Source organism: Mercenaria mercenaria, chromosome 18 (assembly GCF_021730395.1).
Source record: "Mercenaria mercenaria strain notata chromosome 18, MADL_Memer_1, whole genome shotgun sequence".
NCBI lineage: Eukaryota > Metazoa > Mollusca > Bivalvia > Venerida > Veneridae > Mercenaria > Mercenaria mercenaria.
Window position 1 is genome coordinate 14,059,212 of NC_069378.1, and position 27,690 is coordinate 14,086,901.

At 34.4% G+C, this 27,690-nt stretch overlaps 2 protein-coding genes across 2 annotated transcripts; one reads left to right on the forward strand and one right to left on the reverse strand.

The window, feature by feature from the left end:
* Nucleotides 1-1,948: 1,948 nt before the first annotated feature.
* Nucleotides 1,949-12,301, forward strand: LOC123538515 (uncharacterized). Its single transcript, XM_045322676.2, has 4 exons — nucleotides 1,949-2,045; nucleotides 5,309-5,442; nucleotides 6,702-6,811; nucleotides 10,772-12,301. Exons 2-4 carry the CDS (start codon nucleotides 5,370-5,372, stop codon nucleotides 10,928-10,930), a joined length of 342 nt encoding a protein of 113 aa, XP_045178611.1. The 5' UTR covers nucleotides 1,949-2,045; nucleotides 5,309-5,369; the 3' UTR covers nucleotides 10,931-12,301.
* An 8,050-nt stretch (nucleotides 12,302-20,351) lies between these two features.
* Nucleotides 20,352-23,176, reverse strand: LOC123539004 (neuroligin-4, Y-linked-like). The gene is made up of 2 exons (XM_045323458.2): nucleotides 21,626-23,176; nucleotides 20,352-21,028 (listed from the first exon to the last, which is right to left on the reverse strand). Exons 1-2 carry the CDS (start codon nucleotides 23,110-23,112, stop codon nucleotides 20,836-20,838), a joined length of 1,680 nt encoding a protein of 559 aa, XP_045179393.2. The 5' UTR covers nucleotides 23,113-23,176; the 3' UTR covers nucleotides 20,352-20,835.
* Nucleotides 23,177-27,690: the final 4,514 nt, after the last annotated feature.

The window sequence follows — 27,690 nt, forward strand, 5'->3', positions numbered from 1 at the left end:
TGTTGACCTGTAATAAGGGTTTGAAAGGCGTCGTCTTTCTTTTTGAGTTCATAGATACACGTTATATACTTGTGATCAGGTTACAGAGGCACTGAGTTTCTTGCTGACCTGTGATCAGTTATGACAGTGAATGCATTTCTTGTTCATCTATAATCAGTTATGTGAGGCATCGCATTTCTTGTTGACCTGTGATCAAGTACGTGAGTCAATGCTTTTCTTGTTCGCCTTTGCGTTTCTTTTTGATTAGATATGTGAGGCACAGTGTTTCTTGTTGACCTTGGATCTTGTGTGTGAGGTATTGCGTTTCTTGTTGACATTTGATCAGATATGTGATATAATGCGTTAATTCTGGACCTGTGATCAGGTGTCTTTCTTTTTGAGTTCACAAATGCGATACGCGTTGGAGACCTGTAATCATGTTATAGAGGCATTGACTTTCTTGCTGACCTGTGAGCAGGTATGTAAGGAATTATGTTTTCTTGTTGACCTGTGATCAGGTATATAAGTCGTTGCGTTACTTGTTCACTTGAGATCTGGTTTGTGAGGCATTGCGTTTCTTGTTGACATGTGATCAGGCATGTGAGACATTGTGTTTTCCTTTGTTGGCCTACGGTCAGGTATTCGAGGCATTGCGTTTCTTGTTTACTTGTGAACATGTTTGTGAGGCATTGTGTTTCTTGTTGACCTAAGATCAGGTATGTGAGGCGTTGCTTTTCTTGTTGGCCTTAGATCAGTTATGTGATGCATAGCGTTTCTTGTTGTTCTGTGATTAGGCATGTGAGCCATTGCATTTCTTCTTGACCTGTGATCTGGTTTGTGAGACATTTCATTTCTTGTTCACATGTGATCAGGTATATGAGGTACTGCGTTTCTTTTAATCATGTGGTCAGTTATGTTAGGCATTACGTTTCTTGTTAGCATGCGATCAGGTAGTAAAATTTGTGTATCAGACGTGTAATATAATTATTATTTTTTTCTGAATATTTTAGATATCATATTCATATTCTTAAATATTACTTTTATTTAACAATTCTAAAATAAAATATTATATACAGTTTCGACTTGTTCCACTTGTCACGTTCATATTAAAACTTCATTCAAGTCCATCGTTCGGTAATCCGCCCGCCAGTAAATACATTGTATATTAATCTGTCTGGTCAGATAATGACCAAAGCTGTTGATTATCGAATTTGCCCCCGTATTACTACAACAACAACAATTAGTACGGAAATGGACGAATCCGTCCGGTAGAAGTGATGCTGGATTATTGTTTATATTGATTTTTGTGATAGATTAGGCTGTCCTGCATTATCGGTAAGAATATGTTACTAAATGTTGGTAATGTTTCAATATTTTTTTTTTTTGTGAATAAGAAATATACTCTTTTTTGTTGTATTTGACATTAGAACCAACTTCCAACTTCCTCGCCATTCCGTTTACCAGACGTCATCTAAGGAAACTTCTCGTTGCACCCCTACATGCAGGAAGGCATGTTACTACTATGCAACGTTAGCCTTTCATTTTGCAATTATCATAATTCATAATTTTCAGTGGAATGAATAGAATGCGAAATGCTCTCGGTTTCTCATATTGCTGATAGATAAAATGTCCGCCTCATAGATCACAAAAGGAATAGTCCAAATACCCATTAGATCTATTTCCAAGTGCTTAATCCAGAAATCCGCGATCTTGTTAGAAAATGACTGGTTATGAAATCGGAGTTATGTTAATAATCTGTTCAGTAATAGTCAATTAATTGAGGCAAAATAACAGTAAATTATTATTTAACAGGCCTATGAAAACTTACTTTAGTTTTGTTTGACACACTTTGCTCAGAGAACCAGTGTGACGGCATTCCTAATGAACACGTGCTGATTATGGGTAAGTCCTTAACTAACCGGTCCAGTAATGTTATTTACGGTACGGCATAGTACGGTAAGAAGAATATCGTAGTGCAATAGGTGAGTCAATTATGTCAGATAAACATCTAAAAATAGAACACGGAAGTTGACGAAAACGATTAATGGAGTACACCTGTACAAGCTGTAGGTTTTAATCATTTTAATTCTACCCATAATTTGTTTTGTATTACACTGTTTACCTGTATTGATATACCAAACAAGGTGTACGAACACATCTGGATCTTTTTAAAAGAATTTTGCCGTTTGAACTGTTTGAAAAATTTGTTTTAACCAATTTTTCTACTTTTATTGTTCATAAATAATTGTCAGTTTTGGTCCGAGGAGGCACAGCAACTTTGCATCAACCTTGAACTTCGACGTTGAATTTTGGTTGGATTTGTATTTGATTTTGAATGTTGAAACAACGTTGAAGCTTCAACCATTAACAATCGTTGATTTAAGGTTGAAATAACGTTGATTCAACATTGTTTCAACGTTGATTTAACATTGAATTCAAGCTGAAGTCAACCAGTATTATTTAATTTAGGCTGAAAAAAATTATTGCTGATTGTTAGATCCTGTATTGTCAATGATTGATATCTATAGACTTGATGGTTGCTAAACGACTTGAGTAACTACTAAATTGGGATTGGTTAGACGTTGAAAAATTACGTTGATACATGGTTGAGGACTTATTCACTTCATATTTTCGTGATTTAAAAATAAAAACTGCATCAAGTCCAAATTTATGTTCAGTCATCCTCAATTGAGACCATAATCGTGTGCAGCATTTTTCTGAAAGTATAAAGTAATCTGGCTAATAATTGGTAAATCATTACAACTGAAATTCAAGTCTTATGGAATTTGCGACTCAGAATAATAGTACTTACTAGTATAAAAATGCACAAACTGTCTTTCAATTTCCTTCTCACCAACTCTTATAAGTATTACATTAAAGATGTGTACAGCAATACCAACAGAAATTCAACATTGTTTCAACGTTGATTTAACATTGAATTCAAGCTGAAGTCAAACAAGTATTATTTAATTTAGGCTGAAAAAAACTATTGCTGATTGTTAGATCCTGTATTGTCAATGGTTGATATCTATAGACTTGATGGTTGCTAAACGACTTGAGTAACTACTAAATTGGGATTGGTTAGACGTTGAAAAATTACGTTGATACATGGTTGAGGACTTATTCACTTCATATTTTCGTGATTTAAAAATAAAAACTGCATCAAGTCCAAATTTATGTTCAGTCATCCTCAACTGAGATCATAATCGTGTGCAGCATTTTTCTGAAAGTATAAAGTAATCTGGCTAATAATTGGTAAATCATTACAACTGAAATTCAAGTCTTATGGAATTTGCGACTCAGAATAATAGTACTTACTAGTATAAAAATGCACAAATTGTCTTTCAATTTCCTTCTCACCAACTCTTATAAGTATTACATTAAAGATGTGTACAGCAATACCAACAGAAATGTGAGAGAAGTTTGTTTGCAAAGGTAATAATAATGTATATATAGATTTGGATATCAGGGGATAAATAACCAATAGGCACATAGGGCCTTTAAAAGTTACACACTAATCCTGTTTATAAAGAGCTTATGGTAGATGCATGCTCCAGAAACCACGACTTGATTTTATAAAATAAGTATAGTGACCGATAGAAAAGAGAAATTGTTTGCAATCATTTTTGTCATTCTATTTAGACTATTTCGCGCACCTTCTCAAGTTGGAATTGTGTTTAAGTTCCAACTTACCTTTAATTTACGGGTGTTCCTTTGAACTTAGAAATTTGATAATATCCGAGACTTATTTTTTGAAAATCGGAGCAAGTGTTATAGAGTAACTACCGTAATTAAGTCGATGTATATGCCTGTTATTATGCATTTTATTAACAACTGTAAAAACTACTAGAATCACACACGTTAGATATGAAAAAAATATATCATGTCACATGTACATGCGTTAGATAAATACCATCTATTTTAATATATCACCGGCAATCTGAGAGTACGAGTTAGGCAAGTCAGGTTTGATCTTGAAACAATTTTCAAAGCACTTCTTTTTCTCTTAACCTTGCAAGAAGGTTGAAACATGACCAATATTCAACGATGTTTCAACGTCAGGTAGCAATCAAACAGCAACAGAGCATCTCCTACGGTTGCTGAAGATTGCAATAAGGTTGATGAACGTCAGAACCAAGTTTCAACGTTGATTCAACTTTGTGTGTTTGCTTGGGTAATACAAAAGTCTTAATTGTGTATTTTACACATTTTTCTCCTTTTATTGTTTGTAAGTAATTGTCAGTTTTAAAGAAGAATTAATTGTATGATTTACAAAGATAAATTTGAAATTGTTAAAATATTATACATCACAGGTCAAAATTATTATCTGAACCAAAGGGGTCAGACACATGAGTGGATTGGGTTTAATGACTTATTTTTGTGTCCTAGAGCCATAATTGTCAAAAAGAGAAATATACCAGTATGACTACTCCGTAGTTCAAGTAGTATGGTTTTTTATTAAAATAATTATGGCCATGTAGACTACCAGGCCAACCCTGTCTAGAGCCTGTTAGAGTTGCAACATTCTGTCTCGGAACAGCACGGCTGTAGTGACTATTTAGGCAATACCTTGGTTAATTTCTTTTACCACATTCGCCTCTTTCTGACAAATATACTGAACAGCAAAAGAAACTATCCAGATGTGTAACTGGGGTATTTTTTAATAAAACCTTACATATATAAATTAGACTTGTTTTCTTCATACCACATTACACTTGAAGAACTTCACGTGTTAATTTTAAAAAATCGATCAACCGTGAAGTTAGTAGTCCCACAATAGGCGTTTTGCACGAAATTCTGGCTATATTTTCTGCACGTATGTTGCATTGTAACATCTTCATTGCGCGCTCGCGCTGAATTTGATTCATTCGTGCCATGCAACCACTATGTTTTTTAACTTTATGCTGTTTTTCGAGTCAGTCAATCATCCATGTTTCCAGTGACAATAAAATTTCACAAAGAAACTCATTAATTACACGCGCACCTGAATTTCGTGCATATTTAGGTTTTTCATTAAAAAGTACCCCAGTTATACATCTGGATAGTTCCTTTTGCTGTTCAGTATAGTTTAAATAGTGTTTTTCAATAACCTAATTTCTGAATATTTTTCAGGGGACGCACTCCACTCTCCCACACTTATCCTGTCAAAGCTTTTACATTAAGCTCCAATGTAAATGTCTTAGTCGTTCAAATTACTCTATGAACCATAAAATCCTATCTTATTTGCCTCCCGTAAAGATAGTATTGGTTTAGGATGCTCAACCCCAGGAACGTAGGAACAATTATATTGTAACTTTTAATATAATATTTGTTTGTTCTAATTGTACAGGAAAGCATTAAGTAAACATAATCTGTGAGACATTGACATGAGAGGTTAAAGCAGAAAAGATATGGAAGTCTCCAGTATAATAGTAATATTCAGTATGCTGCTTGGACACACAGTGGGGATAAGTAAAAAAGTTTGTAAGTAGCATTATAAAAAACACCAACAAAAATAGTGCTTATACCTGCTACTGCATCTTTGTAGTTATGAAACTGTAGTTATGCTTTAGATTACACTATATTTATAATACGTTTTATGACTATCAGAAAAAAAAACAATATCAGTTTATGACATTAGACAGACATTCCCAAAATTTAAGCCTACATTTACTTATTAATAAATAGCATGTTTTTCTTTTTGAAAGTAATTAAAATACAGTTATTATCAGCCTTACCTGACTGGTATTAACCTGTTCCAAGGAAATCACTGACAACTTCCCAATGTGAATCAGTGGTAGAAGTCCAGTAGACTTTTAACCTTTGACATCCAAATTTAACTGACACCTTGCTCGGTATTGCGTCTTATGACATCCTGATTGAACAGACACCTTGCTAAATATTGCAACCTATGACATTCTGATTGAACAGTAATCTTGCTAGGTATTGCAACCTATGGCGTCCGAATTGAACAAACACTTTGCTAAGTATATGCAACCTGTAACATTCTGATTGAGACACCTTCCTGGGTATTGCAACAAATGACATCCTCATTGAACCAACATTTTGCTAAGTATTGCAACCTATGACATTTTGATTGAACAGACAGTTTGCAATGTATTGCAGCCTATCACATCCTGATTGAACTTACACTTTGCTAAGCATTGCAACCTATGACATCCTGATTAACAGACACTTTGCTAGGTAGTGCAGCCTATGACATCCTGAGTGAATTGCCACTTTGCTAAGCATTGCAACGTATGACATCCTGATTGAATTGATACCTTGCTTGGTATTATGCTTGGTATTATTATATATGACATCTTAATTGAAGACGTACTTTGCTTGGTATTGCAACCTAAAACATCTGGTTTGACTAACATCTTGCAAAGTGTTGCTTTTTATATGGTTGTTGACTGTCTAAATTAATGGTAATTTTGTATGATTGATGACTTCGAATGTCAGTTAATGCAAGTATTGTATATTATAGTCGATGACTGTCTAATGACAGATTAATGACAATGTTATATGGATGAGGACTTTCTAAGGTCTGTTTATGGTATTATTATATGTTTTATGACTTATAAATAAATGGCAATATTGTATGTTTGAGGACAGTTTAATGGCAATATTGTATGGTTGGTGACTGTCTAATATCAATTAATGCAAGTATTGTATCAGGTTTATGAATGTCTAATATCAGTTAAAGGCAATATTGTATGGTTGATGACTGTGTATTTTAGATTATATGGACTCTGCCCTTGACTGTGGTTACATTGGTTCACAGACTATAGAAAGTGGCCAGTCTGTAACTGTCAATGCTAAGGAGAAAGATACATCATCATCCTCTCAAGTAAGTGCACAATTTTACAAAATTGTAAGGCTCTCAAGTCTGAACAGAATAAAACTGTATCCTCAATAACATTTAAGAAAAGTTAGGAAAAATTATTTAACAATGATGTCTTCCAATATGTGGGGAGAAATATTAATTTTGTCTTGGCTGTCAGTCTGTCTGTCAAACAAGTTTGCCTGGACGAATCCTCTGAAAGTGTACCGCCTCGGAAGCCTGATGGCAGAATGCCCGCTTCGAGTGCAGAATGTCGTGGGTTCGATCTCTGGCCGCGTCATACCAAAGACGTAAAAAATGGTACTAGTAGTTTCCTCGCTTGACGCTCAGCATATAGAGGATAGTGCTAGGACTGGTTAGCCATGTGTCAGGATAATGTGACTTGGTGGGGTATCATGTCACGTGCCTACGGCGTGATATTCTAGTGAGGCAGCACTATGAAGTAGGGCATTGTGCTCACTGCTACAAGTAGACACCGTCGTTTATATGACTGAGCTTACTTTACAATTTAATGACAGTTTTGGTTTGAAAAGCATGTTTGTGAAGTAATTACCACTTAAATATCAGTTGTGCTGCTTATAATCTATTTTAACTCACCTGAGCAATCTATAAAACACCAGACCGTCAACCACTTCCTATATTTCTATCTTTTCCTAATTTTGTTTTTAAATCGACATATATTTTGAAAAACCTCCTATATTTCCTATATTTTCAAAAAATAATTCCTCTATGGACAGACGGCATCATAATTTATCAACAAGGCAGTCTGAAAGACAGCTAAACCCCCGCCAATGCTATGGATAGTGAAAGGGTAAACATTTGACCTTTAGCTGTGACCTTGACCTTGAACTGACATGGCTGACTCATGAATTCTGCACAACGTCTAGATGAGGTCATCATTTGACCCAAGTCACATGAAAATCCTTCAAGGGGTTTAGGAGATACAGTGCTCAAACCTTTGACCTTGAGTTGTGACCTTGACCTTGAGTTGACATGACTGACTCATGAGTTCTTGATGCGGTGATCTTTTGACCCAACTTTGATGAAAATCCTTCAAGAAGATACAGAGCAGACACAAAATGGAAGGCTCAAACCTTTCACCCTAAGTTGTGACCTTGACCTCGAGCCGGCATGGCTGACTCATAAGTTCTGCACATTGTTTTAATGAGGTGATCATTTGACCAAAGTTTTATAAAATTCCTTCAAGGGGTTTAGGAGATATAGAGCGGACACGAAATAAAAGACTAAAACCTTTGACCTTGAGTTTTGACATTGACCTTGAGTCGGCATGGCTGATTCATGAGTTCTGCACATCGCCTAGATGAGGTGATTATTTGACCCAAGTTTCATATGAATCCTTCAAGAGAATTAGGAGATACAGAGCAGACACAAAATGGAAGGCTCAAACCTTTGACCTTCAGTTGTGGCCTTGACCTTGAGCCAGCATGGCTGACTCATAAGTTCATGGCCTTGATGAGGTGAACATTTGACCCAAGTTTTATAAAATTCCTTCATGGGGTTAAGGAGATATAGAGCGGACACAAAATGGAAGGCTCAAACATTTGACCTTGAGTTGTGACCCTGACCTTGAGCTGACAAGGTTGACTCATAGGTTCTGCACATCGTCTTGATGAGGTGATCATTTGACCCAAGTTTCATAAAAATCCTTCAAGGGGTTTAGGAGATATGAAGCGGACACGAAAGTGTTACGGACAGACGGACGGAAGGACGGACGGAGACCATTCCTATAACACCCCCCCCCCCCACACACACACACAAACACACACACACACACACACACCACTTGTGGTGGGGGATCAAAAAGGATGCTGTGCTCTTGCGACCCATCTGTGTGAACAACTTGGATGAAGATGTCCACAAAAAATAAATAAGATCAGATGAGATAATTATTATCACCCCTACCCATCCCTGCTTTATACAAAGCTGATGTTGATTACAGTGAAACACCGCTCGCTCGAGGTCGCAAGGGGATGAGCAAAATGCTCGAGTTATCCATGGTTTCGAGCGACGTAAACATTGACAAACATACGAAGTAAATTGAAGTTTTATTTTACTTATTGTCATCGGGACCATTTGCAGTTGTAACGGTGATGCGTAATAATAACAAACGCGTGACATTAAAAAAAATACAAAAAAAAAAAAACAACGTTATCTATGATGTAATAAGTAATAACATACTTGCTTTAATCTAAAGTAAACAGTAATTGATCAATATTTGATCAATAAAACTTTTCTTTAACCTTTCATCAAAAATTAATCTCATTATCAGATCAAATATACCGACAAACAAACATTTAAGATAGTCGGGGAATAGACCACGCAATTCTCACGGCGTGCGAAAATTTTAAATTAACCGATACATTCTGATCATCGAAGGTGCGACAACTTTTGACACCTCTTCTCGTGTTAGCCAGAAGCAACAAAGAGTAAATTAATACACAAGGACCCAGCCATGGTAATTTCACATAGAAAATAGAACGAAATCGGCCGGGGCCACATGAATTGCTCCAGCGAGCCCGGGTGCTCGAGTCATCGATGCTCGAGCGAGCGGTGTTTCACTGTACATGTATCACTGACTTTAAATGACTAAGAAATGGCCAGTACCCATCAAAGTTTAAATCCAAAATGCACCAGAAATCACCATTGTATACATATATTTCAAAATTTACAAAGAGGAATTACACTTCAACATTACTACACCCATAGGTTGAATAACATTTGGGTCTTATCAAAATAATGTTTGATATGAGGCCTTGGTCTATTCTTGTGCCAAGATAATAATAAAAGATAATATTTGGTTACTCAGAATTTAGACCCAAATAATGCATATGACATCACCATTTCATACCTATATTTTACAATTTTCCGCGGGAGAACACTCTCACCCGCTTACAGGTTCAACAGCAATGGGGTTGGGGTCTACCAGAATGATGTATGGCTATGCAGTGATGTTTTTATATGCCTCAGTATCGTCCTGTGTTCATATCAATGATATTTGGATACTCAGAATTTGAAACTCCAAACATCCACCAGGGACCAGCATGTCATAACTATATTTTAGAATTTTCTAGGCAAGAGTGCCTTACGGAAGGGAGTATCCCCTCCGGTATCAACCCCTACTTTCAGGTGTCTATCTTGTCAGTCACAGAGTACAACAGAAGATTGCCTAAGAAGTTGTTCTGCTATATTTTGTATATATAAGACAAAAATAACGATTATTTCCAATACATGAGTAAGCAATAATTACACCTTTTCTATGTCAGATTTTTATAATAAATTTCCTAAATTTAGACCCCTACAAAAAAAAACCCCTAAAACTTTCAAAATTTTATATTTTCATCAAAACCTGCCTGATAGCCTCAAACACAGCAATCTAGGGCCATCATTGCCCTCTTGTTGATAGATACTATTGTATACAATTGCTCTTACAATTTTGGCCATTACCTTTAAATTTTCAAAAGTAAAACAACAACTTGTATCAAAAAATCTTTGTGATATAGTGGATAGTGCGTATCAGTTCACCTTTATGTTTAAATGAATCAGCATATGGACACAGATGTTTCTTACATAAAAAATAATGGTATAATGAATTCTCTGCAAACGTTTTGGATAAAGGCCACCACTTTGAAATTTGTCTCTACTTGTGCTTGAGATAATACCATAAATTACACAGAATTTATAAAAAACGGCACGGTAAAAGTTTTTAAAAATTCGCATTTAAGTGCGAAGCACGGTCAACTGTAAGAATATACCCAGAAAATGCCATTTTTTAAACATTACTATTAGGGGCCTAATACCTTAATATAAGTATTAAATTATGTTGTATGTGCACTTCTAAATACATTGTATGTAACTTTTGTTTACCTAGAAAACCTATGGTGCTTAATATGGTCATGTAGTAATTCTAGCGGTTCTGTCTTAATCAGGTACCTGTTTACATTTCAGACGACAGGTATCCACGATCCAGCTGCAGTAGGACTTGTGATAGGTATTATTGGATCTATTTTTGGAGTCAAATTTATTGCACCGTGTGTTGGTATCTGTTGCTTTCGAAAATACCGAGCTAGGCTTTGGCCATTTGCTTTTGAACACAAGAAAAAATGAAAACTTTGTTTCAGGATGTTTTCGAGTTTGCCTTTTATCATCAAATGTTAATCGTATGATACAAAATTATAGTAACTATACTTCCTAGTAATTTCTTCACTTTTGACAAAATATAGTTTGTTAGCAATATTTCACTACAAAATTAAAGTTTATATGAATACATGTACTAGATTACAAAATGTAATATTCATTGTGACTCTAAAAATTACTTGTACCTTTAAATTGTTGTTTAATAACATATTCAACGAGATTATGTATAGTATGTGTTTTTGGTATTGCAAAGTCTGTTTCAAGCTTTCAATTGTTAATTGTTTGATAGAACATTATATACGCTGTACATCCTATTAAGATCTTCACCTTTGTCTTTTTTGTTTTGTTCCCAAAAGTTTTATTTCATTACGAAATTAAGGTTTAAATAATTACTAGATTACATAAAGTAATGTTCTCTGTAACCCGAAAAACTTTGACTTACAGCATACATTACTAGGTCATGTATCGTATGTTTTTACCGTGGCTCATTCTGCTTTTTCATGCAGTTTCTTTTTATTATCAAACGTTTATGATATGATCTAACATTATAATAGGAGCAATACTTTCTATTCAGTATTTTAACTTCACAACTAATACTTAAACACCGTACATTCTAGGCTTTATATCGTCTTTTTTCTTTCTCTCGGAAATTGTTACACTCATTTCATTAATCCTATGATCGTAGGAAGAATCAGTAAAAACTATTACACAGCTTTAGAGTTAACAGTGATAAATAATCATCATGGACTTGTCCATCTATGATTTTAGATTATACCAATTAAATGTTAATAGCGTTGTTCCCTAACTACTTACTGAGTGAATAGCGAACAGAAAAGATCCTGGTCTGCATTGGTCGCAATTAAGGCCATAAGAGTTTGCCGTCAGTTTAATTCACGATTCGTGTTTTGTGTAAAACATTATTTGAGTGGTGCTGTGTAATATATGTAATTGCTGTTTTAAATGTTTATTTACAGACACTGTTTCTTGTGCGTAAATATTTCTCTTGTGTACATAGATATACGTTCAGGATTATGTTTCTTGTATTAGCAAGTGTTAAATCGTGAAGCTGATTATATTAGACAGTCCGCTTTGTGTAGGCTTAACGGAGGAACTAACTTATTTTATAGCTTTTATAAAATCTAAGCTATCATATTTTTTTTTCATTTTTTACGTGCTAGAATACAGCTGCAAGATAATTGTAGTATTCTAATTTCAAGCACAAATTTATGTATTAGATGTGTAATATGTAATGTTTTTCTGAATATTTTAGATGACGTATTCATATTCTTGAATAATACTTTTGACAATTCTAAAATAAAGTATTATATACATTTTCAACTGGTCCGCTTTTCACTTTCATATTAAAATTTCATTCTAAGTCATCGTTCGTTGAACCACCAGCTTGTAAATATTATTAGTTACACTGCTTGTTGGTGCGAAGCTCTCGCCTGATATGGATTTCCTCGACAGCGTATATCCCGTATCCTGTCACCAACAAGCAGTGTAACGATTTTATCTTGCCGACTACCTTTTACATCCTCGCTGTAATAGACATAATTTTTATATTAATAAAGCTACTTACAGTTACAGTGCAGACTGGAATTCTGCAATCTTCTCTGGTTATCGTGCTTTGATTATACTTGATTAACACCAGCCATAAAATGCAAAATGAACTGTATTTTGACTGAATCACAAAACACAGAAGCTCATGCTCATTTGTACAGGTTAGGAAGTGGTTTTGAAAAACTTCTATGTTCCATCCTTTCGAAAAATCATCAGATTACACGATGTCAGAAATGTCTTAAAACTTCAGTTTTCGTCCCGTTTCCAGTTAATTCCTTTATCTTGCAGGTAGATTAAATGTTCCTTCAACAAACTGCTGTCTTACAAATGTGTTAATTCCTTTGCTTTACGATTATTTAACTAGAACAACATTTCAACCTGTTAATCGCGGCCATGCCATACATAGGAAAAAATGAGAATGGCAAGAAAACACTAAATTTTTAATCTCGGAAATGATATCTAAAGCTGGGGCTTATAATCTGACTTGATTCAATCACGCTAGCGATGCGGCAGCCATTTTGATTTTAATCAAACTTCATATTTGTAATGTACTAGCAGGATATGGAATATATCCTGTCTCCACGTGACGTCTATTGACCAATAGAAATGCAAGAATATTGAAGGAGGCGATAAATAAATACGAGTATGTCTAGTCAAATAATGACCAAAGCTGTTAATTATCGATTTTGTCCCTGTGTTACTACAACAACAACAATTAGTACGGAAATCATCGAATCGGTCCATTAGCAGATATATTGGATTACTGATTTTTGTGGTAGTTAAAGCTGTCCCGCGTTAACGGTTAAGAAATGTTACTAAGTTGGTAATGTTTATTATGACGTCGCGTCGCTCACAGTCATTCGTTAAGCCGTTGCCAATATTACGGTAAAGATGCAGTCCGCATACAAGAACAGTTCGAGTACTTTCAAAGCCCATGCAGTCTTGGGCGCAGTGTTGAGGCCAATTTTGAAGAAAATGAAAGGAAAGTGAAGTGTCAGACGATTAACACGCGAGGAGATTGCACATGATATTGGAATAAGTCATGAGTCCGTACAATGTACATACGATTGTTACGAGTAGAACGGGCATGACCTATTGCCGCTGCATTGGTACGTCATAATCTGCCGTATGTTCAACTCAGACACGTCTGAAAACTGGCGTAATCATTTGTGATTCCTACCAGAATATACATTGTAAGCCCAAGAATACAATAAACTGATAAACCTTTTAATTTGCTATAGGAAATATATTTATCTAGCGAAAAGTGTTATAGGCTATTCTGCATACAAGATGGAGGAAAAAACGGCTATTAATTATATGCACAACATACAACATTTAGCACAGTGTGGAATAAAAAATTTAAAGTGGAAACTCCGGAGGTCGCTCAACACGACAAAAACGAAAATGTTTGCAGGCTCGGTTTGATTGAGTCTTTTGGAAAGACATGCTACCATCCACGCCTTCGATCCCCGGGTTTTGAAGTCGTGCTCAATGTATAAAATAACTTGCAATGTAAATGATAAGATACTATGCTGTTCCATTTAGGACCAGTGCCTGCTCCCTAGAAGCGCAAAGATACGTTTAAGAAGCGCCACAGTACGATGGCAATAACACGACAGTACGATGACAAAGCACGATAGTACGATGGTGACAGTAAGTTTGGACTTCGCCTTCATACTGTCGCGCTTCAACATCATACTGTTAGGCTTTACCATCGTCCTGTCGCGCTTTGCAATTGTACTGTCGCGCTACACCGTCGTAGTGTCACCATTGTCACGCTTCACCATTTGCCATAGTACGGTCGCGCTATACCATCGCGGTGTCACCATCGTACTGTCGCTTTCTGATTGATTTTTCTTGTAGTATTTATTTTATGATTATGATTTCTTTATTTCTTCTACTGATAGCAGTTGCTTGAATTGTCAGTTGAATGAACGAATCCTTATCCACTTCTAGACTTTTCTGAAAAATACTTGGAAACGCTGATGAAAAGTATTTAATTTGATTATTTTTACAACGGTTGACTTGAATACAAGTGTATTTCTTTCAATAAATGAACCGTCAAGATAATGTTAACAGGATTTTCCAAAACAAAAAGAAAATATGGTCAGACGTAGGACTTCAAACCACTACCCCGAAATTTGCAGATAAACGTTTTCTCCGCACAGCTACCTGCACTTGCGACATAATGTCAAATATAAATTCAATTATTTGATTTATTTACTTATCTTCTTATGGTAATGAACCGTAATGACAATCGGCAATTTCCGTGCGTTTACGTATTCTCTATACGCGATTTCGGCATTCTCCGTTGTTATTGACATTGCCGGAGAGTGCCAAAATCGCTTATGGATGATTACGTAATCACTGACGATTGTCAACGCTGGTAGTAAGAGGATCATATTGAATTAATGAGTAGTTACTTTTTAATTTGTGGTAAGTGAAAATCAAAATGAACAAAGCAGTTAATAATGGCCTATTTCATATACACCATCAAAACATGTCCCCTCCTGCTGTAAGCGCTATAACGAAAGATACGTTCATAACGACTGTCATCATAGAAAATATCATAAAACAAAATCTGTCCAATATGGCGGCGACTTCCTTCCAATCGGCTTCGTAGATATATCAACAGATTCCTCACTTTTGCCATTCTCATCTTCCAAAGGTTGTACTCTGTTAATTTTACGCTTTCGCAGAACGCTAAATAAACACATGTTTATTGCAAAACACGTGATGCACATGGCCACAGATTGCGATTCCGGACTTTCGTCTCTGTGAAACAAGATGAGAACGATAGCCGTGAGAAATATTCAAAATGCATCTAGAACGGCGACTCTAGCAAGATACAGCCCTGTAATGAAATTAAAGTTGATTTATTAGGTTTATTTAATACATTCTCTAGGTGAAAGAATAATCTAGTAAGCTTTCAAAAAATATAAGAAAAAATGTACAAGCCCTATAATTATTTACAAATGTGTTTAATTTAGAAAATTATGAGAATAAAAACAGAACAAATAACATTTGGTGCGGCCTGTTCTTCATTTACCTAAACCTGAATCAGCCACAAGTGTCAGGAGCACGGCAATAGCCAGGGAAACGGTTTATTGGTACGACAGCTTTTCTTTGGAATCTAACGGCACTATAAACGACAGTGACACCAGAAGTGACGTCAGCAATACGCGTTGAGATTTATTCATTAGGAACTTTTATCTACCTCACCATTAAATAATAGTTTTGACCAAATTAACTCTATAACTCCTATGTGCTTGTCTTACTTGTATTAATACTTCACCTTAAAATTTGTTTTTAAGAGTTACCTTACAGTGAGTCACAAACAACATTGGTGGCTCCCATACCACTACGCCTGTATATTTCACACTGAGGTAAAAATCTTTGTTAGATATCACCCAACATCTTCCAGTCTGGAGACAAAGAAAAACATGCTTTAGCCAATTGGTGTATATTTTCGTGTAACATTTGGTTGTAATTGTCTTCTTCTTTAATAGATTCTAATAAAATAAAAAGCGTCGAAGACAGAAGAGCGAGTCCTTTCCTGGGCACAAAATGCATCTCTTACATGTAATCAAAACTGTTTTCAAACTCTTCGCCTAAAGTCAAGTGTGTTCTTTATCTACACATTTTGGTTAGTGAAGAAAATATTTGGACGAAGTGTTTGAGAAAAGTATCAGGAATTTCTGGAAGGCGCTTTACGGCGAGGAAAGCAGCCATTTTCCTGTCTCCGACGCTTTTTCTGTCAAGTAATAAGGAAATTATATGCAGATCGAGCGATTTTTGCCGTGTATACGATACCGAAAACTCCCTTTTTTTTTGGTTTTCCTCTACAACCTGTCAAGTACCAGAGAGAATCCTCCTGTTTATTGCTACTCCTTTCAAGAATTATAGTATCATTAGTATAATAAAGGTATACATACACTAAGTAGGGAAAGGATGGTATAATTATGGTTGATTCAAATTGTTCTCAGTTTTGTTTTTATTATTTTTGCTCTGTTGAGCATTTTTTTTCTTAACGTCATTGCGTTGTTTTACTGAAATCACGTGACAGGTCTGTGCTTGATATTTCTGTAATACATTCCAATCACAATTTGGGGAAATGTAAGTTTCAAATATTTAAAAGGGTCCTGCTTGGTGTCGTAGCAACTAGCACTATCTCAATTCTGGTTCTGGTGTATAATAAAGATTGCCAATTATTTAGTGTGTTTAAACCAAAAGTCAGCATTTTACACGAATACTATCAAATTTTATAATGTTTTTATAAGCCAAATATGCATGCAGTTTCACGCCTTTTCGTAATTATTTTGAAAGAAAAGTTTATATCTATCAGCGTTTGTTCAATTGCCCCTTTCAGATATCCTAAGTAATTTAAACTATACAGTGTCACGTTTCTACTCCAGTCAGATTTCAAGTAAATTAATAAATCTTTTTACGAAGTTAATTTTATCAATTATTCATTCACAACTTAAGGGAAACAATCTGTTCTCATGCGTGGAACTGAATGTTAAGTGTTTTAAAACTTTGACTATCTATTACCTCCATTTTATAAGATAGCCTTCGCTTTGAAATAGAATTATTACGCTTTCAGCTCTACTGAAAAGCACTTTATTTCTTGGACTCGGTGCTCTTAAATTCTCTTGTCCTTTATTTTCTTGGAGTCTATACAAATTTGAAAGTTTCTTAATGTATGATAGAGTTCCACTTAAAACAATACAAGTAGACGTGAACTTTATCTCCCATTTAAAATTATATAACACAGTAAGCACAGCCCAAATGTTTTTGATAATTAATATTGGACATAGTCATTAGAGTATTATAACTATAACATATACATTGTATATTTACATCCATAATGTAATTTAAAGAGATCTTGATCATATTTCAATCATGAAGTCTGATAAAAAGCACAGCCTATTGTTAAACGTTTCTTATCGGTGCACGAATAAAAGACGGAAATTATAAATGCTAAAAAAGGAAGCGAGCAATAGGAATGGTCTCCACATTATGTAGAATTTTATTAAACGTCATTTTTTCCGGACAGAGAACACTAACGTTAATGAATTATTTATGTTCAGTGCGTAATATTTACATGACTATGCAGAAATGCTAATCTCCTTAAATGCAGCTGTAAAACAATATGTGGTCATCTGATATGATACTTGTAACAGTGTTACTATGGTAGCAGTTGTTTTTAAGCACTTTATTTCTATAACCGTCTTCCTTCTATTCGTATACTGCAATTGTGTGAACTACGATGGAACTTAATGACAAATATTCCTCAAAAATCCAGCTTATAAATTACATATCAAACCATATGGCTACATAAAATTATTCGCGTTTCGAAATTACTTTTCTTGGTAGTTTATCCCAGTACTAGTTTGGTCTGAAGTTTATGCTAGTATATTTGGGCGCTCTTTGTCACGTGAATTTCGTGAAATATTTCGGCGTATATAAGTGTGAACTGATATTGTTCTCACCACTCGAGGTTTATGATTGGCAGCAAACAGTCTGTACCCACCCTCCCTCCCATGATGTATGTTGTTCTTGTATTTTAGTTATAGCTTGCTTCAACGAAACAAACTGGCATGAAAATTCGCTTGTCTAGAATATTAGTTTATTGTATTATAAAATAAATGTTGTTTTTGGTTTATGTTTACTATTCTACGCAGGTTATGTTAAGTTAGAGATTTACTTAAATTAGAGATTTTATTAATCATTCACGCCTGTGTTTTACGCAAACTTGAAACATTTATCTTAACAACATGATTAAATTTACTTTTAGTCTCGTTTCAGTTCAAATTTACCCGGATACTAGATCGCTTGGAACCATACGAAGAACATTAAATCGATTGTTGAAATGTGAATTTACTTCGCGAACAATTGTACACTTATATGCTGCCAATTATATACCTAACTCTTACTTTCATTGTTTCTTTTTGTCCTGTTAAAGGTAATTGAGATTAGAGAATAATTGATTTACTCACAGCTTTAGCGTGAGTAAAAACCGTCTATAGCTCTTGTTAAGGAAACTTGAATAAGTGAAGGATTTCAAAACCATAATGGTATCCTGGTTGTTGATAATACGCATTTTCCATTACATAGGAAAAGGCTGTAGCAAAAAATGCATCATCATACAAAAGATGCATCAGATATATGTCACAATCTTGTGGGCACAGTCATAATTATGTAGAAAACGTATGACTTCTAGGTCTTGTTTGATTACCAGCCAGTTTGGAGAACTATCTCTAGATCGACAGCCATTGAATTAATCGAAACTAAAAAAAGGTTGAGAATTTGTCTGCACAATAACTACAGTATTTTTAAATTCAAATGTAATTTGCTGTGACGGGTTTATATTGTGAAAGTCTGAAACACTTGTTTGATTTTGTCAACCTCTTGCAGTTTGCTCTGGCATAGAAGCTGATTTATTGGCTGAAACTTAGTTTAAAATGTCGCTGTGCTGTACCACAATGAATAAATGAATATTGAAGCTTGTCTAAATAGAGTTGACTTTAAATAATTAAAAGATTTGTCTGATTGAGATATATAATTCAATAAGGTTTATCTCAATATATATATATATTTCACCCAAATTCATATTTTAAATGTAAAAAGTTATTTCAATGAATCTCTGTAGAAATAACATAAGCTTGTTTGTGTGTATAAACAGGGCTGTGTGTAAGGTTTAAAACCTTATCTACAAAAATATATTTAGCTAAGCACAGAGTATTAATGTCTGCTTCCAGTAAAATGGATTTTTTTTTAGCAAATGACTGTTGCACATAGAATTTAATCGAGAAATGTCAATGTGTTTCTGCAATCACATATAGTTTATATATTTAGTCAAGTTAAAATATTTTTAGGGATTTTCTACATTAGGTCATTTGATATTTATGAATATTTAGGTAATCATCAGTTCCCTACCCAAACTTTTGTTTATGTACATAATTATCATATCTACTGCAATCTGTCATCTAGTAATCATTTCAATTAACTTCTATATTACAGATGTCGCATTTTGTCGATTTTAGGGAAATAGGCGTAACATGCGTAACAGGTTTACTACAAATATACACATCCATGTTATATCCTTTCAACCTTATTTCGGGCTCGTATCAAATCGATGTCGTATTTTGGCCAACTTTAAGAAATGGGGTGTGACATTATTTATAATGTATATAATCTATGAAGAATTATACACATTTGGGAAATCTTCCAGGAAAACGTCAGTTAATTCTTGAGGTAATGACTTCCAAAATTACCTCACTGTTTAAAATACAAACTAACTCATTGCTTTTGCAGTGTTTTTAAACCACAGTTCAGTAAAGTGAAAGTTGAGTTTTTCTGTGTCCTTTTACAGCAGTAACTTGTTCTTTGCAAATAATTTTCAAAGTCAGCGACCTTAATCACTCGGCCACGGAGGTCCTTAAAGAAAAGACTAGCATTTGAACTGAACTCACGACCTTTAACTTTGTAGCAATGCAGAAATAGTCAGAACAGAACGGTCAGTAGAGTTATTCAATTGTATAAAGTTGCTAAAGATTGATGTTTTGAATTGAACCTTATATGATCAGGATATTGGACTTTGAAACATTGACCAATTTTTTTCTTTTCCATGTTCAAAACTGAGAAAGTCCATTTTAAGCGAAGACAGTGAAGTGTAACGTAACAGTATTCTTGAAAATGCTGTGTAAGATGCTTTGACTTTACGTTTATGTTGTTGAGGCGTTTGAACTGGTTTCGTTTAATTATTTATCTAAACAACGACAAGTAGATTGTTTTCATGTTCTTACATAAGTATGTACAAAATAATTGAAACGCTCCTACACTCTGATCATATAAATCGAAATGTAAAGTTGACAAAATACTAGTTTATTTCAAACAGAGAAAATTTGATACACTGTCCTAAGGACCGAAATGTATCAATAGTTCAAAATCTGTATGATTTTTGTTTTATTTTAATGATACAATAATAATATCATTGCCTTAATTCCAGAGTGACTAAGTCAAGTTTTGGCAAAACTGAGATTTTAGTGTCTTTAGGTATGTCTCTTTTACCTCTGTACGGTTGTAAATTTGCGGCCTTGTAGAACTAACAGAAACAGTCTAAAGTTTAGCTCAACAAGGCTGTACGTAGTGTATAGTAATTGACACTCAAATCTCCAAAACTATCAAAAAGCTAGTTACGGCATTGTGGAAATACGACGATTATTGATGAAGCAAATTAAACATATAACATTTTGAAAGTATGATTAACTAGGATTCAAGTCCCATAATTGGAATGTATTTATCACATTTCACGGCTTCTGTTTCGCAAAGGCTTGCATTTCCGGCAGCAGATAGTTCCAGAGCACAACTTGTTCAGCTCTAAGACGTTGTTTGATCTTCGACTGCTTGGATGCTATTTCAAGATACATTTCACCATTTCCGTCATACGCCGGCCAAGTTTCACCGTTAAGTGTATTAAGTTTCTTAGGTATGTTGGGGTTCCTGAAAGTATAACATAATTGTTATAAAACCGTTATATCTCAATCATATCAAAGAACACTTGCACGAAAAGTATATGTTCTGTAGGATTCAAAAATGCATGAATATTCAGCAAAATCTAATTAATAACAGGTAGTGTCAGGAAGTTTTGCATACTGGAGTGAAAAACTAGGATAAGATCTGCAGAAGGCTTGGAAATGATTAACACCTTTAAAAATATGGCTTACAAAATAAAATTGACTATTTATAAAGCACACATAGGAAATCGAAATTTAAAAGAACATTCAAAATGTCGACTAAAGTAGCGGAACAATGTTCAAAATCCAAATTCATTGATTGTCACTGAGAAACATGCAGAGCACAATGTGAACTTGTTTAAAATCTGAAGATACTGGAATGTGTTATTATCGCCCTTTAACAACTGAACAACTGAAATACTGTTTTGCCCTTAATCAGTATAAGAATATTTGATGTTTTATTATACATATATATCTCTTAAAACATGTCACAGTTTAAGGTTAAACAAAATATGAAGAAGGAAAACATTAAAAGAAGATTTCCTGAACCTAGCTTTTTAATGGAGAACCCGTCATTTCTTACCCGGATTTCGCGAAGTTCGTCCACATAGTTATTATTTCCAATGACAAATGGTAATCCTTTGGGTCAATACTATTTTCAGAAAAGTTCCAGTACTTCCGGATACTTTCTGTAAAACCGAATAGGAAGGGCATTTCGTCCGAATGACAGGCAACATCTGGTCCTTCCAGTTCAGGTGGAATCGCTATAAGACGTTTTGGAGGTGCTGCCGAAAACTGATAGACGTATGTAGATGACACGGCACTTGAATGTGCATTTGCAGTGGATATCATAGGAGCATTTACTGTATATTCGGACCAAATATCAATAGCATTCTGCAAACGCTTTATGGTGTTATGTGGATCGTTCAAATCCGTGTACTCCAGTATTGTTAGATCTGACGCCAGTTCAGCTGGAGTTTCGCCAAGCCAGGCTTCAATTGCTCTGGGCACAATGATATTATCAAATTGTTGCACAGAAATGTTGTAGCTGATTGAGGCTGGGGTAGTATTGTTAATTAAAACCATCAACAAATATAGGTAACTAACACCGTCATAATTGTTTGCACCTATCATTAGATCAAGATCCCAAAAGTGCAAATATTTTGATCGTAAGTTTGGATCGGACAGCTCAGATAATATATCAGGAGTCTTTGCAAGTACAAATTCATCATCAAAGACGGGGGCCCAACTTTTGTTTACTTCACTGTATTTCAGACTTTCAAGCGTTACGGTCGCAGAAATCATGTCGGCCTCTGTTTTACTTTTTAAACACGCAGAAATATTAGACAAGTCACCACATCCCACGTATTGAGCAAATTCTATAGATGATTCATAATTTGCATTTCCATTTGAAACAGCCCAGGCAGCAATAGTTCCACTTTCTGCTATTGCTCGTTTAAATAATCCTTTATTGCCAGGGTAGAGCATCTGGTATATAACGCTACTTGAACCGGCTGACTCCCCAAATATGGTTATATTTGTAGTATCTCCACCGAAGTCAGCAATGTTTTCGTTCACCCAGCGAATAGCTAGATGTTGGTCCCATAAACCATAGTTGCCTTTTGCGACAGAGTCATGAGTACTAAAAAATCCTAAAGCACCAAGTCGGTAATTAAGTGTAACAATGATGACATCAGCAAGGACACTGATTACATCACCGTCATAAGTTTTGCTATATCCTGAAATAAATCCTCCTCCATGAATCCAAATCATTACCGGCTTTGTTTCTGCATTTGTGCTGGATATTTCAGGTGCAAATATGTTGAGATAAAGACAGTCTTCAGAAATGGTCTCATTTACAAGTTGCGGTTGAGGGCATTTCGGTGAGTATTTATGCGCTTTAAAGGGCGTCATAAATCGTGTCTTCATGACAGGCTTTTCAAAACGCAGATCTCCTACTGGTGGTTCAGCATACGGAATTCCGAGAAATTTTCTTACTTGAAAATTCTGATTGCCAAAGTTTACTCGATCAGTAAAACCAATGATATCTCCTAAATTAGTAGTCACCATCTTTATTCCATCTGGAATAAGAAATCCTTTTATTATACAAATTTGAGCTAAAATCAACTGGACATATAGTATGTGATACATCTTGATAAATCATGTACTGTAATATTAAATACTTGATCTTCTTGTGCATATAGATTATTTTGAATTGGGTATGTTCTCAAATATTTAGATAACTGTGCAGCCAAAGAATTTAACTGCAATACGTATATAGTAATCAGTTGTGCTAGAATTTGACCTTTCTTTGCGAGCGTTGTGGTCAAAATTTCTCATGTAGAGTACTTCAATGGAGTAAGGAAGACGAGCGAAATTTAAATTTATGCGAACTTTTAAAATCCTTCGTGTTAATAGTCCTGGGATAATATTACGTGTAGATAGGATAATTTATCAAAGTAAGATAATTTTGCCTACGCTGATCTAAGGTGTTACACCGTACGGATCACCGAAAATGGCGGTCAGGCAGAAGACGCCAAAGAAATAGAAAATACCGATACACCGGTAACACCACATGGTATTTATGGCCTTCAGGTGAAATTTTGCTTGTCTTTGAATTTCTCTAGTCCAATGCGAAAATTATCGCTTGTCCTTAAATTTCACCGAAGTATTTTACGCTACTATCAAACTTGAACAATACTCGTTTGGTTTCAGCGTTATGAACCTCGCAAGAACTCTTAAATTTCGCAACTAGATGTGTCGTTTTAATAGTGATATTTAAGGTAACTTGGGCATGGTATGACTCTTTACAACTGTCGATGTGAAAAATGGAACAAAAATAACAAAGTACTAAGTCTTATTATTTCTACGAATAACAGGAAGACATTAAAAGTAAGGACACAATTTCATCTTTGTAGATTTACATCTCTTGATTATTAAACGGACTACACACAAGTAACACGTAACAGATTAAGGTAGTTCTGCACCTTCGAATCAAATTTTTTTCTACAATGTAGATTTACTCACGGGTTGCCATTAATTCATTTCCGTAAGCCGAATCCAGGCTTTATTCTACGATATCCGGATGAATTACGTCACGCCACCACTTCTGATTTATCAAACGTGCAGAACTACTTTAAATACATTAAAGAATCACCGTGCGTCACATTACTGTTCTGTAAGTTTTCAGATAAAGAGTTTGTTGTTTATATGCTCGCCAGTGACAATGTGATATGAATTTTTCAGATAAACCTTAAAAACAACCTAATAAATTGGTTAATGGAAAAGAAAGAAACAATAAACTTAACATTCAAGCGCAATCAATGTTACTTAATATCGACAACAACACTTTCTGTATCTAAGTGGTACTGATCTTTAAATTAAAGTTGGTGGTTGTATAGTCGGAAAAAGCATATGAGTAAATATGTTGTCTATTTTACTTTCGGAAATGATGATAAATGACATGGATGATAATACGCTCATCATTCAATTGATATTTGATTGGTTCTCATTTCCTTCAAAGTCCTAAAACGGATCGGATGGTTTCAACTACCGGTATCTCTAGTACAAATTTTGTAGGTATGACTTAAAATAATAATTCTGCAATTGACGTCCACATAAACAAAATATAGCAATTAATATTTATATGTATGGGTTTTTATTTACAGCGACATAATACGGATCGTATGGTGACTTTCAAGTTTTATTCTAAGAGCGCCTATCCGTACACACTATCGGGAATAGACAGATGCTCGGGTAGAGCCACCGACTTTCATTAAGGAGAATGAAAGTACTTCCCAGACATATAACAAATAAATATGTGCTAGATTCTCTCGACCACTGAACAAACCTATAGCTGTTGACAAACAATTTCTAAATGCAATTTTTTCTACGTGTGTGAATTCATGAAGATATGCTTCTTTTCGTACAGAATATGATAAATTTTAAAGATCAAAATAAAGTCCAGCAACACTATAATTATCCTGCAGTTTAGTGACGTCAACGATCTATCAATCGTCGACTTCAATTCCAAAATCCCGCTGAGCTATCTCTGAATTCGTGACAAGTTATAATTAACATCAGAGACAAACACATTTAAATTATCTTCTGGTCTGCGTCTAAAGTTCCTGTTCAAAGCGCCATTTAACATGGATTAACATATTTTCGTTTCCTTAAAAAATAACAGGGAGGTGACAGATAACTAAAGAAATAATGGTTACAATTAGATGTATGTAGTGTTTGTTTGTTTATGTTGTCAAAACAATGCAGTATTCTAGCTAGGAATTTTTTACTGCAGATGTTTTTTGAGGGTGTGAGAGGGATTTCCCTTTCTGCTGGATGGATAATAATTTTATAATACAATCACTTACATCAGAATACGTAATATGACATTGTCAATATTTAAACATGCGTTACTATTCCTTGTGAATTCTAGGCTATGAAATAGTTTGGTGTGATATTTTATTTTCCTTATATTTCGCACGAACATCACAAATTTTGAATAAAATGTCCATTGTGCTGATTACGCAATAACTTGTTACAATTATCGTTTATATGGCTACCAAATACTAAACCTATAAGTTATAACTGTCAAAACTATTTTGGCAAGTTTATGAACGTAAAGCAATATGTTTCTATGAAAATGCTAAAAATCTTGAAAATAAATCTTTCAAAAAAAGCACTCCATATTTTTATGCAAAAATGTTACTGGATGTACTGAAAATATTAATGATCACTTTTGGGTTAAAATGTACCTCTCAACTTGTTTGATGATAAATTAGTACATGTATATATCATATTTTTAGGATGTCACATTCTTTTGACTCCTTATGAAATCACTGAACACTGCAAAATACGTTTCTGCATTAAATTATATCTTACAATTTTTAAGACATGTCTAATTAACCACTTTTTATGGCATGCATAAGTTATCTTTTCCATTCAATCACGAAAAAGTTATTGACGATGAGATTAACATTATTTGAATCTGGGTGTTACTGTCTTAGATACGATGTTTGTGTTTCTAAGCTTAATAAAAATTTTGTTTGGGCACATAAAGGACAGACAGACAGAAAAACGAGCAAACGTATATTCCCTACTGGACTAGCGTACTAAATTGATGTAACCACGTTACCCTTTTTAATGTAGAATTATGCTCATAAAATTGAAAAACAATATTGAGCCAGAATTGACAGGACACACAATTTGGCAGGAGAGATGGTTAATCAAAATACACATTTCTCAACTTTCATTATGTCAATAACAATTGTTAAATTTTAAAGTATCCAAACAGGTTCTCAATGCTTGATGTTTATTCTTTCCCTTTAATCCTTGATATTTTCTCTCTCTAATTCTCCAAATTTGTGTCTGGCAATATGATTTCATATCTTGTATGATCCGCCAAAGAAGGTTTTGTTGACCATCTCTTCAAACACTAGTGATCCTTTGGACGAGAATCTGAAAGGAGAAGTTTTAGTCATTGTTTCATCAACATTAATTTTTATACACAGTAATAAATTTTGCAGGTTTCATTCATTTAAACTACAAATTTTAGAATACAAAATATAAAAATGTTATATCTTGCAAATAAAATATTAATCTGACAGATATTATTAGGAAAATATGTCATGTCTTAAGAACTCACATAATTAATAAAGACAAAGACCTATGAATTTCAGCATTATGATAAATATTTGTCTACATCGTTTTCATACATCTACATTTTCAACTACACTATACGCATTTTCACTTCTTGTTGATGATGTGTACAAAGTTTCGTTTAAATTTAATTAAAACTGTGACTACACAATTTACACGTGTGTTTTTGATATTTCAAAATAAAGGACATTGCTCTAAGAAAAAATAATCAGACATGGAAGTCCCAGCAATATGCGCATGACCACTTCATGTTGACAATTTGCAAACAAACACATTGGCACTGAATGAAAACTGTAGGAGGAAATGAGTACATTAAGTAAAATTGTAATTGTAATATTTTAAAAATGGGCTTAACGCCAAAATGAAACAGACATAAAGGCCCTGACGTTTAAGGTAATGATGTTTTATGGGAACTGGGTAGAAAGTGAGGGAGAAGCCGAGTGCAATAAGTACAAAAAGAACTGTAATATTAAATCTACAAAGCCTAAAATATCTCAAGAAAAGAATCACTAGATATAAAAGCCACGACAATATGTGTATGTCTGCTGTATGATGTATACCATGATTCATTCGAACATGATGGAAAGTACAGGAGGAGTTTTGATACACAAGGTATCAACTGTGATATTAAAAAGTCAAAAGTGGCATACTAATTAAAGAAGACAAAAATCAAACTTGATAGTCCCGACATTATGTGCATGTTCACTTCATGTTGTTGTATACCAAGTTTCATTTGAAATGTATTGAAACTATTGGCGGTGTTTAGTACATATAGGAATGCATTGTTGTATTTTCAAAACTAAAGCAGCACTAAACTATCATGTACCTTTATGCAGTCTAATTTACACATTTATACACATAAAAGTTTTGTTTTCATAAATAGCTGCATGTTCGCCTTAATGAAATCTACATTTAATTATTAAAGTTTGTTTAATAAATGCTAAAGACTACCTATATGTGATGTTGAAGGCAAAGTAAATCTTGTTCTTG